Raw genomic sequence first — 17992 nt, forward strand, 5'->3', positions numbered from 1 at the left:
AATTTTATTTCTAACATTTTAAAATGCTATTCGCAAGTATTTAAAACTGTATCTGCAAGCAACTAAATTCTAAATCTGTATAGTTATAACTTCAAACTACTTTTGTATTCAAGTCAAAAAAGAAAATATTATTTTCACCCACAGTTTTTTTCCTTCGATAATTCTCGTCCATTTTTTCGATAATCTGTGATGAATTTGCGAATCTAAAAATACAAATATTTTTTACTCAATTTTCTCAGAGGTTTAAATAATGGTTGTATACTGAGGTTTAAAAGGTAAAAAAATTAAAGTGCTCATGGGATTTACTTTTAGAAAAAATGATTTCAAAATAACTCAAAAGTATTTATTCATAAATCTCATCTGAAAGAGAAAATCGAGTAGAAAATGCTCGTAGTTTTATATTCATAAATTTATCACGGATTTTTGAAAAAATGTATGAGAATGATCAAAGAAAAGTTAAAAAATAGTGGGTAAAAATAATTTTTTTTCTTTATTTGGCTTGAACACAAAAGTAGTTAGGAGTTAAAAATATACATATTTGAAATTTTATTGTTTACATATAGAGGTTTAAATGCTTTTGATCTTAAGAATAACATTTTAAAATGTTATAAATAAAACTTTCGAAGCTTGAATATGGGTGCTGGAAATGGAAGTTAAACAAAATCAGAAGACTTTTTTTGTTAAACTAGTTGGGAGATGCGCTCGGATATGATAGCTTGGGGGACCAGAACATTTCTCTTTATAGTAAGTATATATTGCTTTTTAGGGTGATACTTGTTGCTAGCATAATCAGATGCTTGGCGGTATTCAAATGAAGTAGGATTTGAAGAATTTTTTTTTATTATACTGGGATTGTGTGGAAGCCTCACAAAGAATCAAGTAACAAAATATGAGTGAAAGGGGAAGGAAATATGTAAGAGGGGTATAATCGAAAATATAAATTTTAATGTGTGTGAGCTAAGTTCAAGGACAAACAAAAAAAGTATTGAAAGAGTTAAGAGTAAATATAATGTATTGAAGTCTTGAGGGTACACAAGAAATTGACCCATTTTGAAAATATTAATTAGCTAAAAAAAAGGATTGACACATATAAATCACTTATATCTTTTTGTATTCTCTGCATGCTTCGATCCTATTAAACAAGTGATAAAAAAATTTCTAAATCAAGATCTACAAACAAATGAAATAAACTTCTAATTTTTTTAATTAGTATCAAATACTCTATGTATCAATAAATTTTGTTCAAATCTAATAAAAAAAAAAAAGCATAGCTATGTACAAAATTATGTAGGTAAAACAAAGAATAAGAATAAATTTTGCTGGCTAGCAAACGAAGATTATTTTACTATTTTATCAGTGTAATATAAAAAAAATTGTAATTATTGTGAAAATATGTTCTTTCCTATAATATGATGGAATATCATAGCACAAAAATATGTATTATTTTTTATATTCAATATAACACAATTACATGTATTTTAAGGGTCTAATTCACAAAAAAATATTTGATTACTGAAATAGTTGAATGAAACATATCTCATATTCTAAAGAAAATTTATCTCAAATCGATATATGCATTTGTAATGAAATATACACCTATATTACTTTAAAATATAGATGGATACAAAAAATTCAATGGTCTAAATATAGTAATTTTGTTAAATACTTAATAAATAGTAAACAAATTCAAAAAATATAAAATTTTATTTGCAAGAACATTTTAAAATATCAATTATGTTGAACGATTTAGATCAACTATTTAAACTTCAAAAACTTTAAAAATCGAGAGTATAATTTGATATCACCAAAAAATGGTATAAATACTACAAGTTACATAATTTCAAGGGCTCTGTGAAGAAGTGCAAACCTTTTAGCATTTAAACCTTTATTGCAACTATTTTGGCACTAAAGCTGCATTATTATTATGCTGCGGATGAGTAATCAACTCAATATCAACTTCAACGGGAATAGTTGTAGAAATGCAGACACAAACTGATCCTTGTTGCTGTAGGAGTGCAGAAAGTACATGGGACCCACTAGTTCTCACTCCTCAATTTTTAGTGATGAAATTTTTAAAATGTAGTGCCTCAATTTTTCGTACAAGATCTATGTAGTGATGAAATTTTTGACCCGGCTTCTCTCTACATTTCACCCACAACATATTTCTTTTGTAAAGATTAAATCACAGAAGATCTTTGCTCCAAAATCACAATGACTACATTCAGAAAGCTTGTTGATGGACTGGCCTCAAGAGATCATATAACAGGTATACATAAATACAGTATTTTTATTTATAAATAATATAAAAATTAATACAGGGTAATGGATTAATTGTATAGAAAATTTGCTTTAACAAAAGGAACCAAAAATACCTCATATTACAAATATATATATATAAAAGATGCGAAAATTTTGGAGTGCAATAACAAAAACGGGACCAAAGATTTGTTTTCCACTCAAAAGGATCAGCTTAGTAGGTTTTGTTCCTTCAAAAGGTTCGTTTTAATTAACACTGCCAATTACCATACACAAATTGGCTAAAAAAAAAAATAGTAGAGATAAGGATGACGACAAAAAATTGGGTAATACAAAAATTGACTGTTGGCTTGCCTAATCGTTCTTTAAGAAGCGAAGAAAATTTGAAGGCTCTACGAGGGGCTAAAGGAACCAATCATCGAATAGACGCTGCAAAAAAAGTTGGACAAGAGCTTAATTTTGTAGCAGCAACAAACAAGTAATATAAATATGAAATGTTTATTTGTCGAAACAGGTAATTTTGCAGCTTGATTAGTCAACAAATCCTACCAAGGCTTATGGTTACATAAAAGCAAAAAAAGTTCAGTGGTCTAAAATCTAAATATTGAAATAGTAATAATTATTATAATAGAAAAATTTATGAACCTGATTTGATTTATGTAGATCCCCAATTTCAATGTTAGTGCAACCGCAGTGAAGAACACGGACATAAGTGGTGAATGGCTCTGTCAGGGCAGTCTCAATTGATGGAATCAATCCATCTGGCAGAGCACAAAGCAATTTACATAATATGATTTCCAACCTTGTAAGTGTTGAAATGCTCTGTTGGCCGATACGTGGCTTTCCATGAGAGGAATCACCAATTGGCTCATGAGTAGATTCCACCGATTGTAGTCCATCTATTGTTATTGATTTTAGGACTTCACAAGAGGAAATTTTCAGTGTAGCCAACATATCCAGATTCCCTAGTCCCGTAATCAACTCAAGGCAGCCACAATCAGAAATCTCCAATTTCTCAAGCTGGGAGGATAGCTGCTCTAGCTTTAGAACTCGGAAACCACAATAACGAATGACGAGGTGCTTGAGAGTGTGAAGATTGTTGAATGGAAGAGATTGAATCTCGTCACATTCATCTAACAAGATTTCCAACCTTGTCAGTGTTGAAATGCTCTGTCGGCCAATATGTGGCTTTCCATGAGAGGAATCACCAATTGGATCAGTAGATTCCACCAACTCTAGTCCATCCATTGTTATTGATTTCAGGACTTCACAGCAGGAAATTTTCAGTGCAGCCAACATATCCAGATTCCCTAGTCCAGTAATCAATTCAAGGTAGCCACAACAAGAGATCTGCAATTTCTCAAGCTGGGGGGACAGCTGCTCTAGCTGTAGAACTCGGAAACTATCACAACCCCAAACAGTGAGGTGCTTGAGAGTGTGAAGATTGTTGAATGGAAGAGATTGAATATTGTCACACTCATATAACAAGATTTCTTGAATTGATGGCAAGGAACATGGATCACACATCCATCCCGGCACTGTGGCAGAAGAATAAAATCGTACTCCAAGTTTTTTGAGGTTAGGATGCGGCTGGAGGGATTCTAACAAAGAAAAATCGGCATCATGGACACTTATTTCTGGTCTGAGGTCTATATACAGCGTATTCTGATGTTCAACCCAATCAGCATAATCAGGATTAAAGCTTATATACAAACCTTCAAGTTTGCACTTATTTCTCATGTTAGCACACTGGGCATCTTTTAAATTACTCACTCCATAAATAATGAGATTTCCTTCAAGGTCCGCCATATCCTTTAACCAAGCTACATTTGGAACTTTCAACCATGCTTTCATTGTCTTTATTGCTGGAAAATTAACAAGCCCATGCGGGAGATAATCCATTGACTTAGCTGCTTCAATAATTAATCTCTGTAAGTTACTAAGTGAACTAATACTTTCAGGTAGATATTCAAGGTATTGGCAATCAAGAATTAAAGTCTGTAGATTGTAAAGGAGGCCAATGGATAATGGCAATGTTTTAAGATATGGACACTTAATAATTAATCTCCGTAAGTTACTAAGTGAGCCAATACTTTCAGGTAGACATTCAAGGCAAAAGCAATCAAGAATTAAAGTCTGTAGGTTGTAAAGGAGGCCAATGGATAATGGCAATGTTTTAAGATTGTAAGACTTAACATCAAGATAGGCTAGATGTTTCAACTTGGAAATGGAATCAAGAATTCCTGTCAAATCATACCCTTTCAATTCCAATACCCTGAGTGCTTCAAATTTTGTGAGGTTACAAAACTCGTGCTCTAAATCTCCAGAGTATCGGCTCATATCGATAGAAAGGGTTCTTAAACCCATCAGATTTTGTTGGAGAACTTGATTTACATATCCAGAGAAACCACCTACATATAAATGACATGCTTCTTGCGGAACGTATTCCATTTGAATATCAAGTAGTTGATTGATCTCCACCGAATAATGTTCATTCTCAGAATTAAGTCGAGCAAGATCATGGATTATATCGTGCAACTTACAACATTCTTCAGATCCACTTGAAAAATCATCAACAAAGGACCTCTGTTTTAACTCCTCATAATATTCAACACCAATATCTCTGATTTTTCTTTTGCCCTTGGACTCAATGTAGCTATGAGAAATCCATAACTCTATCAAACGCATCTTTCCTAATAAGTAATCTTTTGGGTACATTGAGCACAATAAAAAACACGGCTTAAGGTGGGCAGGTAGATGAGCATAACTGATCTGAAGTGCTGAGAATACATCATTTGATGGATAGGACTCCCAAAGATCATTTTCTAGAATCTCTCTCCACCTTTCTTCATCTGTTTCATGCCTAAGGAGGCTTGCAATCGACTTCACGGCCAATGGCAACCCACCACACTTCCTCATAATATCCTTTCCCATATTTACCAAGTGTGGTGGCATAGTGTCACCTGTACCACGAAATGCATAATGCTGAAACAACTGCCAGCACAAATCTTCAGGCATGTTAGTTGGCCTAAAACAGGTCGTTGTTTGCATGACATCTGCAACCTTTTTATTTCTAGTTGTCACGAGAATTCTGACAAACTTTGCTTTTTTAAAAGGAACCCTTAATGAGTCCCAAAGACTTTGATTCTCATTCCACACGTCATCTAGAACAAGCACTATTGTTTTTCCCATCACAGTTTCTGCAAACTTCTTTTGTAATGAACTTAACTCACTCAAACCGTAATTGATTTCGGTGACTGATTCAATGATTGCTTTAGTGAGTCTCCCAACATCAAATTCTTCAGAGACACATACCCACCCACATAAATCAAAGCACCGAGTTACCCTCTCATCTTTGTAGACCAGTTGGGCAATGGTGGTTTTTCCGATACCACCTTTTCCAATAATTGAAATGACTGAAAAGCGCTTCTCTTTTTTAAATAGTAACAAATTGATTACCTCCTCCATTTCAGCATCTCTCCCAAAAATGCCTGCCTCATCTACCATGTGACCCGTTGGGGGTCGTAAAATTTTATTGTTCAGACGTCTCACCCCGTCACTCTCCCTTAAATGAAGAGCCTCACGGTCATTCACAATTTCGTCAAATCGACTTCTTATTTTTTTAAGCCGATCAACCATGCCATCAGGAATTTGCACAATGTACTGTCCAAAAAGAAATGTATATATTATATAAGTATACCAAAATTCATAATTTGTTAACTTAAAAATGATAATTAGATTGTAAATTTATTATATTAGATTGGAATAGCTGATAATATAACAAGTGATCATACATTCCGGTGGATTAATAGGGGTGAAAACGGAGCGGGTTCAGAGCGGATAATGCTGATACCATATCTGCATCCGTTGGATAATGATCGGATACGAATACGGATACAGATAATAAACGAATATCAAAATTCAAAACCAAATCTGTCTTAAACGGATACAGATACGGAGCGGATAATTTACGAATACGGATTCGAATACGGATATGATATAAATAATTGTCGGATAATTAAATTATTTAAACTTTAAGATACAAATATTAATATAATAAAATTCAAATATGAAAATGAATGAATAACTTAAGTTAGTTTATTTAAATTTGTAATTAAAATTTATGGAAATATCAAATTAAAATCAAAGATATAATTGAATGCCGGCTGGATTTAAAATAGAGACAATTATTAACAGAATTTTATATATAAAAAAAAAAAAATATATATATATATATAGAGTTAAGCTGGGGTGCTATGGATAGCATAGAGGCCTCTATGCTACGGCTCAATATTCAAGTTTTCAAAATCCAAATGGTCGATCCGAACCGTTCATCTTATTCTCCATATTAATATCTGCTTGGAGACCAAATTTTACATTTTTTTGAATTTTTTTACTATTTATTAAGTATTTTACAAAATTGTTGATCCAACGGTGGCTGCACAAAACAGTAAAACCGTTGGATTAGCGATTTTCAAAGTGGCTTAATAAATAGTAAAAAAATTCAGAAAATTATAAAATTTGGTCTCCAAACAGATATTAATATGGAGAATAAGATGAACGGTTCGGATCGACCGTTTGGATTTTGAAAACTTGAATATTGAGCCGTAACATAGAGGCCTCTATGCTATCCATAGCACCCCAGCCTAACTCTATATATATATATATATATATATATTCAAAGCGAAGCTAGATGGCTAACTGCCTTTATAATAATATATATGCATTTTCGTCTAAAATTAAATAAACGAGTCAAAGACTTCAAGCTAGTCAAAGCCTTGCTCGAAGTACGAGCCTCATAAAGCAGCGAAATAGATGCGCTGGCTAGGTGTGTTGTCCGGATGCTTCAGATATTGCTTTAGTCCCACAATCATAACGGAAAATAAATATGGTTAATATATAAGCCTTTTCCGATTTCTAAGCGTCACGCAATAAGATATCGGAGATAGAATGGGTTAAAAAATTTGATTCGGATACATGCGTATATCTGATGCGTTTAAGCGCCTCTATTTGTATTTAGGCTTGCTAAAAAAGCTCGTGGACCGCATCATTTGCATTGAACTCGATCGTTGAGAGCTTCAGCTCGGTCTAAATATGAATTTGTGAAATGATTTAAATTTATGCGAATTTAGTATGCATGAATTTATTTTGAAAACTATGTTAGTATGAATTTGAAGATTTAGTATTTTAGTACGTATGAAATTAATTATAAATTTTTTGATAGTTAACTTTATATTATATTATCTAATACATTTTGACTTTTGGTCCACGAGCTTTTGCAAGCTAGCTTAGCTCGCTTGTTGTCAAAACAAACGAGCCACGAGCCACTTTCTCAGCTTGAATCCAAATGTTGGCTAGCTCATGACTTGCTCGTTGTTAAAATGAGCGAGTTATGAGCTTGGTCTAGCTCGGACCGAGCCAGCTCATTGCTAGCCCTATCTGTATGCGGATACTATTTCTCTTATCAAAAAATTATCCGTATCTGTATCTGGTCGACTCTGTTTTCACCCCTAGGTGAATACCAATCTAGCTAAAAAATAAATAAAAAATTGAAGCATCCTCTATTAAGTTTTAGTACCACACAAGAAGACTAATAACACTTGCACAAGTAAGATAATTTTTAATATCTATATGCACGAGGTACTAACCTCCATCTTCTTTGTCTTGTGAGAACCTGAAGCTTCATAAGCCTTTTTTGCCTCTAATTGGACATGGGTGACCTCATATCGGTACTCACCGAGCAAATCCTCGGCATCATAAGCTACCTTCTTCAGCTCCTTGAGCCATAGCTTTACAGAACGGTCTCTGATCTCCCTCTCCTCAGCATCGTACAGTGTGGTCTTGATCCGCTCCAGAGTTCGCATCAGCTTCTTTAGAGCCTCCTCAAAAGCTCGAGCACGCCCGCTTTCGGAGTTATTAGAATTTGATGAAGAGGAAGAAGGAGCCTGCACAGAGGCTCTAATTGAGGGGAGCAAATCGGTGGCTAGAGAGAGCAGAGAGGTTATCAAACACCCTGCCATTTTGCTCTGTAGATTTCTTTGAAGAGGCTATTAGGAAAGAACCTTAGATCTGAGTGGTGAATGTGAGAAATGTGTGTAGAGTAAAGAGCACCAGAGTGTTGAGTTCTGAGAAAGGAGAAGTGGTGTGGAGAAGACTTTGTACAGTAGTCAATGTTTATTTTTTATTTAACGGGAGTGGGAATGGGGTCACTAATTAATACCTTTACGAGAGCTCTCTTCTTTTTCTTTGAGAAAAGCCCTTCGCTCCTTCTTACTAATTGTGACAAAAAGCTCTCTTATTTAACGAGAATGGCCAGTTGTTGTATATGAAAAACAACAACAACAAAAGTACCCAAATGTGATTAATTTTATATTTTGACTAGCAAGACGATTATAAGTTAGCTAAAGTAACTGATTCAATTTACGTTTTTAAAGTAAACTTTTTATTTGTTGACCTGAGAAGACTAAGCTGGCACTTTTTATTTGTGATTAATTTTATATTTTCAAAGAACTTGCTGATTGAGTTGGAATGAAGCTTGAGAGAGCACATTGCTACTGCCGCCTGATCATCAGATCTGCATTAATTAATTAAGTTCATCACATTTGCATCACATTTGTATGAATTGAATATATATATTTTGAAGGTGTGGAAATGTGGATGTATTATTTTTTAAAAGATGAGAATTTATTAACAAGGGATTAATTGAATATTTTTTTATACCATAGAAAAACTAATAATTTTGAAACATAACAATTAAATATGACTTGCCTTTAAAAATTTAATGGCAAAGATAATGCTCTCTAAATGCGAGATTAAAGATTCAAAATTCAGATGGAGATTTCTTCTAGATCTTAACTAGTTAGGTGATTTGACTTTCAACATTTACTTATCAAAAATTATTTTGTAAATTATTTTGAAACCAATTTTTCACTAAAAGTTTAGATTAACTCATCAAATGTTAATTGAAAATGTCTAACAACATCATGAATAATCCAATTCCCAAAATGTTAATGAAGAATATTGATTTCTTAAAAATGTACGAGCCTTAAATCAAATAAAACAGGTTATATTAAGAATTTTCTTTTAGAAACCACAGATAAAAAAAATACATTTTACCGAACCAACTTGGTTGCTTTGGTTTTTACAAAAACCATAAGAATGAGATGTCATTTCGGTCCGAAATATTTTTTTTTGAACCAAATTGTCATTTTGCTCTGAACCGTTTTCACAGATTTCGAAAAAATTAATGTTGTAAAAATTAAGTAGAAATTAAGTTGAACAAGTAAATTAATGTTGTAAAAATTAAGTTGTTTGCTGCTCATTCAAAGAAAGTGCATGTTGTAAAAATTAACTTGTAGAAATTAATGTCTACATGCAGTTGTTTGCTGCATGTAGACATTTAAACAACTGCATGTTGTAAAAATTAATGTCTGATCAAGTTGTAAAATTAATTTTTACAACAAGTAAATTAATGAGCAGCAAACAACTGCATGTGAGTGTCTGAATGAGCAGCAAACAACTGCATGTGAGTGTCTGAGCAGCAAACAACTTCAATTCGGGGGAGCCAAGCATCAATAATTGTGCTTTACTTGTTGAACTTAATTTCTACTTTTTGACTCGAGTCTTCTTCTTTTGTATCAACGTTGATCAGACACTCACATGCAGTTGTTTGCTGCTCATTCAAAGAAAGTGCCCGCTGTCAGCATCAGAGGCCTTCTTTCTTGCTACTTTTTCTTTCTAAGTCAATTTAAAAATCAAAGTCAGTCAACTGGTTACTTCAAAGATAGAATTTCGCTGGGTAATAAAAATAGAATTCTGCCAGAGGTAAAGAAATATCTATTTACATATTTGGCTTACTATTATTTTTTTTCAATCTAACTGAAATGGTTGCCAATATTTGTATATTTTTCTTCGGCTGCATTAGTTCAATTGAAAGGAATGACTTAAAAATAAACCAAAATGTCACTTGTGTGTATGTCAAAGTCGCAGGAAAAAATTAAAAAAAAAAACAAAAAAAAAACTGAAATACAGAATTATTTCCTATGAAATGCAAAAAGATGTATAAATTACGTGAGGATATATATAATTTGTTTCAATTTATTTTAGTCATGAAAAAGGCTCGCAAGCTTCTCTTCAATGTTAATTTTTTTTTTCTCACGAGTACCGAACTAAATAAAAAAATTGTAGGACAAAAATCATTAGGAAAAAAAAATATTACTTTCCAAAATCTTTTATTATTTCTATTTGTTTATTATGTGGAACAGCGGAAGCCCCAATATTTCTGACACAACATTAAATACTAAATAGAAAAGTTACATGGCAGATCAATGATATAATATTATAGTGTAAGAAAGAATGAAATGAATCATAGACTGGAAAATTATTTTTACTTTGGCTCATCTATATATATTATATGCTATTAGAAATTAGAGGAGGTTCTAATGCCCCATCTTTTTCGTATCTCATCATACTTTATATTTTATATTTTTGTTTTCAAAGTTCAATTTATCGATCCGAACCGTTCAACATAATATTTATACTAAAATATGCATGTAGATAAAATTTTATATTTTTTTGCAATTTTTTTACTATTTTTCAAGATAGGTACAAAATCACTATTTTTTAACCGTTCAAAAAACAGTGATTTTCTATCTATCTTAAAAAATAGTAAAAAAAGCTCCAAAAAAATATAAAATTTCATCCCTAATCATATTTTAGTATGGATATCACGTTGGACGGTTTGGATCGATAATTTAGACTTTAAAAATGAAGATATAGCATATGAGGTATGATGAGATATAAAAAACATGAGGCATTGGAACCCTCTAGAAATTAATACTGAGATATCTGTTTGTTAATCTAAAAAAGTGTTGCCTATTTTGTGATTGTGGCAAGACTGATTTAAAATTGTTCAATTAAAATTACCGTCAATAACACTATCAGGAGTATTTTATGAGAATAATCACAAAAGAAACATGTATTCAATTCAACCAAGAAAACCTAACCTCCTTTTCAAAATATTTTGTAAAATGTTATTCGCTGCCAGAGACAGAAGCAAATATATATATATTACAAATCCAATATGCTCTCTAAACAAGGGAAATTTAATTCATTAATTAATTCTACCGAGTCAAAGAGGAAGGAAGCGTAGGAGGGGTATAATCGAAAATATAAATTTTAATGTGTGCGAGCTAAGTGCAAGGACAAACAAAAAAAGTATTGAAATAGTTATGGGTAAACATAATTGTATTGAAGTCTTGAGGGTACACAAGAAATTGATCCATTTTCAAAATTTTAATTAGCTAAAAAAAGAGGATGCACATATATCACTTGAAAAAATTTGACTCTTAAATTTTAGATTTTGAGTTATTAAAGATTTTAAAAATAGAGGCATAATGGAGGCACAAAAAGTGGAGGCATTTGAACCCTCAACAAAGAATAGGAATAAATTTTGCTAGCTAGCAAACGAAGATTATTTTACTATTTTATCAGTGTAATATAAAAAAAATATAATTATTGTGAAAATATATTCTTTCCTATAATATGATGGAATATTATAGCACAAAAACGTGTATTCTTTTTTTTATATTCAATATAACACAATTACATGTATTTTAAGGGTCTAATTCACAAAAAAATATTTGACTACTGAAATAGTTGAATGAAACATATCTCATATTCTAAAGAAAATTTATCTCAAATCGATATATGCATGTGTAATGAAATATACACCTTCAAAATATAGATATACTAATGAATGCGCTACTTAAATACTACAAGTTATATAATTTCAAGGGCTTGGTGAAGAAGTGCATCCCTTTTAGCCGAGATTTTTATATTTACCCAAAAAAAATATTTTTTATTAAAAATAACCACGGTTCGGCGAAATTTTTAAAAATACCCAACCCGCGGAAAAAATCTGCGGCCCGGGAATTTTAATAATTTTTTTTTCTAGAGATTATGCTGTTCAGTTTATTTGAAATTTAGATTAGTTTGAATTGTTAAGTTGGAGGTTTGTATGAATTTTATTTGTATGAATTGTCAAGTCAGAGTGCTTCTGAGCCCAAATTTGCACCTCTGGTTAACATACCAAAACATCTTCAAAAATCATGAAAATTGACCGACATGCAGCTTGACATCGTAGAACATGACTGTAAAGTTTCACAAAAAATCTCACAACAGATCGCGAGATATCATATCTCAAAAATTGCCCGAACTGCTGAAGGAGTGCTTCTGAGCTCAAATTTGCACCTCTAGTTAACATACCAAAGTATCTTAAAAAATTATGAAAATTGACCAACATGTAGTCTTGATATCGTAAAACACGACTGTGAAGTTTCACAAAAAATCTCAAAACAGATCGGGAGATATCATATCTCAAAAATTGCCCGAATTGTTGAATTGTTAAGTTTAGATTAACTCATCAAATGTTAATTGAAAATGTCTAACAACATCATGAATAATCCAATTCCCAAAATGTTAATGAAGAATATTGATTTCTTAAAAATGTACGAGCCTTAAATCAAATAAAACAGGTTATATTAAGAATTTTTTTTTTAGAAACCACAAATAAAAAAATACATTTTACCAAACCAACTTGGCTGCTTTGGTTTTTACAAAAACCATAAGAACGAGATGCCATTTCGGTCCAAAATATTTTTTTTTGAACCAAATTGTCATTTTGCTTTGAACCGTTTTCACAGATTTCGAAAAAATTAATGTTGTAAAAATTGTGAAAATATCTCGGACTGAATTGTCATTTTGATTTCCAAAAAAAAAAACAGTTCGAACCGAAATGACATTTCAGTTCTTATGATTTTTTTTTGAAAAATAATTGTTTCATAAAAAAAATAGAGGTGGGCTACGGTGAGTTGCGATTTTAAAGTTCAAAACGTCGATCCGAACCGTTCATCTTGTTCTCCATATTGAAATGTGCTTGGAGACCAAATTTTACATTTTTTGAAATTTGTTTACTATTTATTAAGTAATTTTGAAAGTTGCTGATCTGATGGTCCAGAAAATTTTACTGTTCACAGCAAAACAGCAATTTTCAAAAATGCTTAAAAATAGTAAAAAAAATTTCAAAAAATTTAAAATTTGGTCTCCAAGCACATTTCAATATGGATTAAATATCTGACGGTTCGGATCGGTCGTTTGGACTTTCAAAATAAAAATACGGCGTGAAGTAGAAACGCGTTTTACTTTGCAACTCACCGTAGCCCACCTCAAAAAAATATTAATTATGGTTTATAAAAAAAATTATATATTAACGCTAAATTATAAAAATTAAAAAAATATAAAAAACTGATGAATACGAATTGGAAGCTTGAACTCAAGTCTCCTATGGAAAGACACGGTACGTATAGAGAAAGAACTTCAATTCGGTGGAGCCAAGCATCAATAATTGTCCTTTACTTGTTGAACTTAATTTCTACTTTTTGACTCGAGTCTTCGTCTTTTGTATCAACGTTGATCAGACACTCACATGCAGTTGTTTGCTGCTCATTCAAAACGTTGATCAGACACTCACATGCAGTTGTTTGTTGCTCATTCAAAGAAAGTGCCCGCTGTCAGCATCAGAGGCCTTCTTTCTTGCTACTTTTTCTTTCTAAGTCAATTTAAAAATCAACTGGTTACTTGAAAGATAGAATTTCTCTGGGTAATAAAAATAGAATTCTGCTAGAGGTAAAGAAATATCTATTTACATATTTGGCTTACTATTATTTTTTTCAATCTAACTGAATTGGTTGCCAATATTTGTATATTTTTCTTCGGATGCATTAGTTCAATTGAAAGGAATGACTTAAAAATAAACCAAAATGTCAGTTGTGTGTATGTCAAAGTCGCAGCAAAAAAAAAAAAAAAAAAAAAAAAACTGAAATACATAATTATTTCCTTTGAAATGGAAAAAGATGTATAAATTACGTGAGGATATATATAATTTGTTTCAATTTATTTTAGTCATGAAAAAGGCTCGCAAGCTTCTCTTCAATGTTAATTTTTTTTTTCTCACGAGTACCGAACTAAATAAAAAAATTGTAGGACAAAAATCATTAGGAAAAAAAAATATTACTTTCCAAAATCTTTTATTATTTCTATTTGTTTATTATGTGGAACAGCGGAAGCCCCAATATTTCTGACACAACATTAAATACTAAATAGAAAAGTTACATGGCAGATCAATGATATAATATTATAGTGTAAGAAAGAATGAAATGAATCATAGACTGGAAAATTATTTTTACTTTGGCTCATCTATATATATTATATGCTATTAGAAATTAGAGGAGGTTCTAATGCCCCATCTTTTTCATATCTCATCATACTTCATATTTTATATTTTTGTTTTCAAAGTTCAATTTGTCGATCCGAACCGTTCAACATAATATTTATACTAAAATATGCATGTAGATGAAATTTTATATTTTTTTACAATTTTTTTACTATTTTTTAAGATAGGTACAAAATCATTATTTTTGAACCGTTCAAAAAAGAGTGATTTTCTATCTATCCTAAAAAATAGTAGAAAAAGCTAAAAAAAATATAAAATTTCATCCCTAATCATATTTTAGTATGGATATCACGTTGGACGGTTTGGATCGATAATTTAAACTTTAAAAATGAAGATGTAGCATATGAGGTATGATGAGATATAAAAGACATGAGGCATTGGAACCCTCTAGAAATTAATACTGAGATATCTGTTTGTTAATCTAAAAAAGTGTTGCCTATTTTGTGATTGTGGCAAGACTGATTTAAAATTGTTCAATTAAAATTACTGTCAATAACACTATCAGGAGTATTTTATGAGAATAATCACAAAAGAAACATGTATTCAATTCAACCAAGAAAACCTAACCTCCTTTTCAAAATATTTTGTAAAATGTTATTCGCTGCCAGAGACAGAAGCAAATATATATATATTACAAATCCAATATGCGCTCTAAACAAGGGAAATTTAATTCATTAATTAATTCTACCGAGTCAAAGAGGAAGGAAGCGTAGGAGGGGTATAATCGAAAATATAAATTTTAATGTGTGCGAGCTAAGTGCAAGGACAAACAAAAAAAGTATTGAAATAGTTATGGGTAAACATAATTGTACTGAAGTCTTGAGGGTACACAAGAAATTGATCCATTTTCAAAATTTTAATTAGCTAAAAAAAGAGGATGCACATATATCACTTAAAAAAATTTGACTCTTAAATTTTAGATTTTGAGTTATTAAAGATTTTAAAAATAGAGGCATAATGGAGGCACAAAAAGTGGAGGCATTTGAACCCTCAACAAAGAATAGGAATAAATTTTGCTAGCTAGCAAACGAAGATTATTTTACTATTTTATCAGTGTAATATAAAAAAAATATAATTATTGTGAAAATATATTCTTTCCTATAATATGATGGAATATTATAGCACAAAAACGTGTATTCTTTTTTTATATTCAATATAACACAATTACATGTATTTTAAGGGTCTAATTCACAAAAAAATATTTGACTACTGAAATAGTTGAATGAAACATATCTCATATTCTAAAGAAAATTTATCTCAAATCGATATATGCATGTGTAATGAAATATACACCTTCAAAATATTGATATACTAATGAATGCGCTACTTAAATACTACAAGTTATATAATTTCAAGGGCTTGGTGAAGCAGCGCATCCCTTTTAGCCGAGATTTTTATATTTACCCAAAAAAAATATTTTTTATTAAAAATAACCACGGTCGGCAAAATTTTTAAAAATACCCAACCCGCGGAAAAAATCCGCGGCCCAAGAATTTTAATAATTTTTTTTTTCTGGAGATTATGTTGTTCATTTTATTTGAAATTTAGATTAGTTTGAATTGTTAAGTTGGAGGTTTGTATGAATTTTATTTGTATTAATTGTCAAGTCAGAGTGCTTCTGAATTCAATTTTGCACCTCTAGTTAATATAGTAAAACATCTTCAAAAATCATACAAATTGACTGACATGCAGTTTTGACATCGTAGAACAAAACTGTGAAGTTTCATATAAATTTCAAAACAGATCGCGAGATATTATCTCTCAAAAATTGCCCAAACTGCTGAAGGAGTGCTTCTGAGCCCAAATTTGCACCTCTGGTTAACATAGCAACGCATCTTCAAAAATTATGAAAATTGACCGACATGCAGTCTTGACATCGTATAACATGACTGTAAAGTTTCACAAAAAATATCACAACAGATCGCGAGATATAATATCTCAAAAATTGCCCAAACTGCTGAAGGAGTGCTTCTGAGCCCAAATTTGCACCTCTGGTTAACATACCAAAGTATCTTCAAAAATTATGAAAATTGACCAACATGTAGTCTTGATATCGTAAAACACGACTGTGAAGTTTCACAAAAAAATCTCAAACTAGATCGCGAGATATCATATCTCAAAAATTGCCTGAATTGTTCAAGGAGTGTTTTTGAGACCAACTTTGCACCTCTAGTTAACATAGCAAAGCATCTTTAAAAATCATAAAAATTGACCAACATGCAGTCTCGATATCATAAAACACGACTGTAAAGTTTCACACAAAATCTCAAAACAGATCGCGAGATATCATCTCTCAAAAATTGCTCGAAAGGAGTGCTTCTGAGCCCAATTTTGCACCTCTGGTTACCATATCAAAGCATCTTCCAAAATTATGAAAATTGACCGACATGTAGTCTTGATAGCATAGAACATGACTGTGAAGTTTCACAAAAAATCTCGAAACAGATCGCGAGATATCATATCTCAAAATTTGCCCGAACTGCTCAAGGAGTGCTTTTGAGCCCAATTTTGCACCTCCGGTTAACATAGCAAAGCATCTTCCAAAATCACAAAAATTGACCAACATGTAGTCTTGATATCATAGAACATGACTATGAGGTTTCACAAAAAATTCCAAAACAGATTGCGAGATATTATCTTTCAAAAATTGCCCAAACTGTTAAAGGAGTGCTTCTGAGCCTAACTTTGCACCTCTGGTTAACATAGGTAAACATCTTCAAAAATCATGAAAATTGACCGACATACAATCTTCTTCTATGATGTCAAGACTGCATGCCAGTCAACTTTCATGATTTTGGAAGATGCTTTGGTATGTTAACCAGAGGTGCAAAGTTGGGCTCAGAAGCACTCCTTTCGAGCAATTTTTGAGAGATGATATCTCGCGATCTGTTTTGAGATTTTGTGTGAAACTTTACAGTCGTGTTTTATGATATCAAGACTGCATATCGGTCAATTTTCATGATTTTTGAAGATGCTTTGCTATGTTAACCAGAGGTGCAAAGTTGGGCTCAAAAGCACTCCTTCAGCAATTCAGGCAATTTTTGAGATATGATATCTCGCGATATGTTTTGAGATTTTTTGTGAAACTTCACACTCGTGTTCTACGATGTCAAGACTGCACGTCAGTCAATTTTCATGATTTTTGAAGATGCTGTGGTATGTTAACCAGAGGTGCAAAGTTGGACTCAGAAACACTCATTCAGCAGTTCAGTCAATATTTGAGATATAATATCTCCCGATTTGTTTTGATATTTTGTATGAAACTTCACAGTTTTGTTCTACGATGTTAAGACTGCATGTCAGTCAATTTTCATGATTTTTGAAGATGCTTTGGTATGTTAACCAGAGGTGCAAAATTGAATTTAGAAGCACTCTGACTTAACAATTCATACAAATAAAATTCATACAAACCTTCAACATAACAATTCAAACTAATCTAAATTC

The 17992-nt window shown here is 31.7% G+C and overlaps 1 protein-coding gene and 1 long non-coding RNA gene across 2 annotated transcripts; both read right to left on the minus strand.

Moving 5' to 3' along the window:
• Positions 1-2269: 2269 nt before the first annotated feature.
• LOC144547867 (uncharacterized) lies at positions 2270-3154 on the minus strand. The gene is made up of 2 exons (XR_013509163.1): positions 2902-3154; positions 2270-2685 (listed from the first exon to the last, which is right to left on the minus strand). It is a non-coding gene; the product is annotated as an uncharacterized LOC144547867 (long non-coding RNA).
• A 145-nt stretch (positions 3155-3299) lies between these two features.
• On the minus strand, positions 3300-8276 carry LOC144547819 (uncharacterized). Its single transcript, XM_078296506.1, has 4 exons — positions 7905-8276; positions 4992-5919; positions 3523-4667; positions 3300-3389 (listed from the first exon to the last, which is right to left on the minus strand). Exons 1-4 carry the CDS (start codon positions 8274-8276, stop codon positions 3300-3302), a joined length of 2535 nt encoding a protein of 844 aa, XP_078152632.1.
• Positions 8277-17992: the final 9716 nt, after the last annotated feature.

Source organism: Carex rostrata, chromosome 32 (genome assembly GCF_964058835.1).
Source record: "Carex rostrata chromosome 32, lpCarRost1.2, whole genome shotgun sequence".
NCBI lineage: Eukaryota > Viridiplantae > Streptophyta > Magnoliopsida > Poales > Cyperaceae > Carex > Carex rostrata.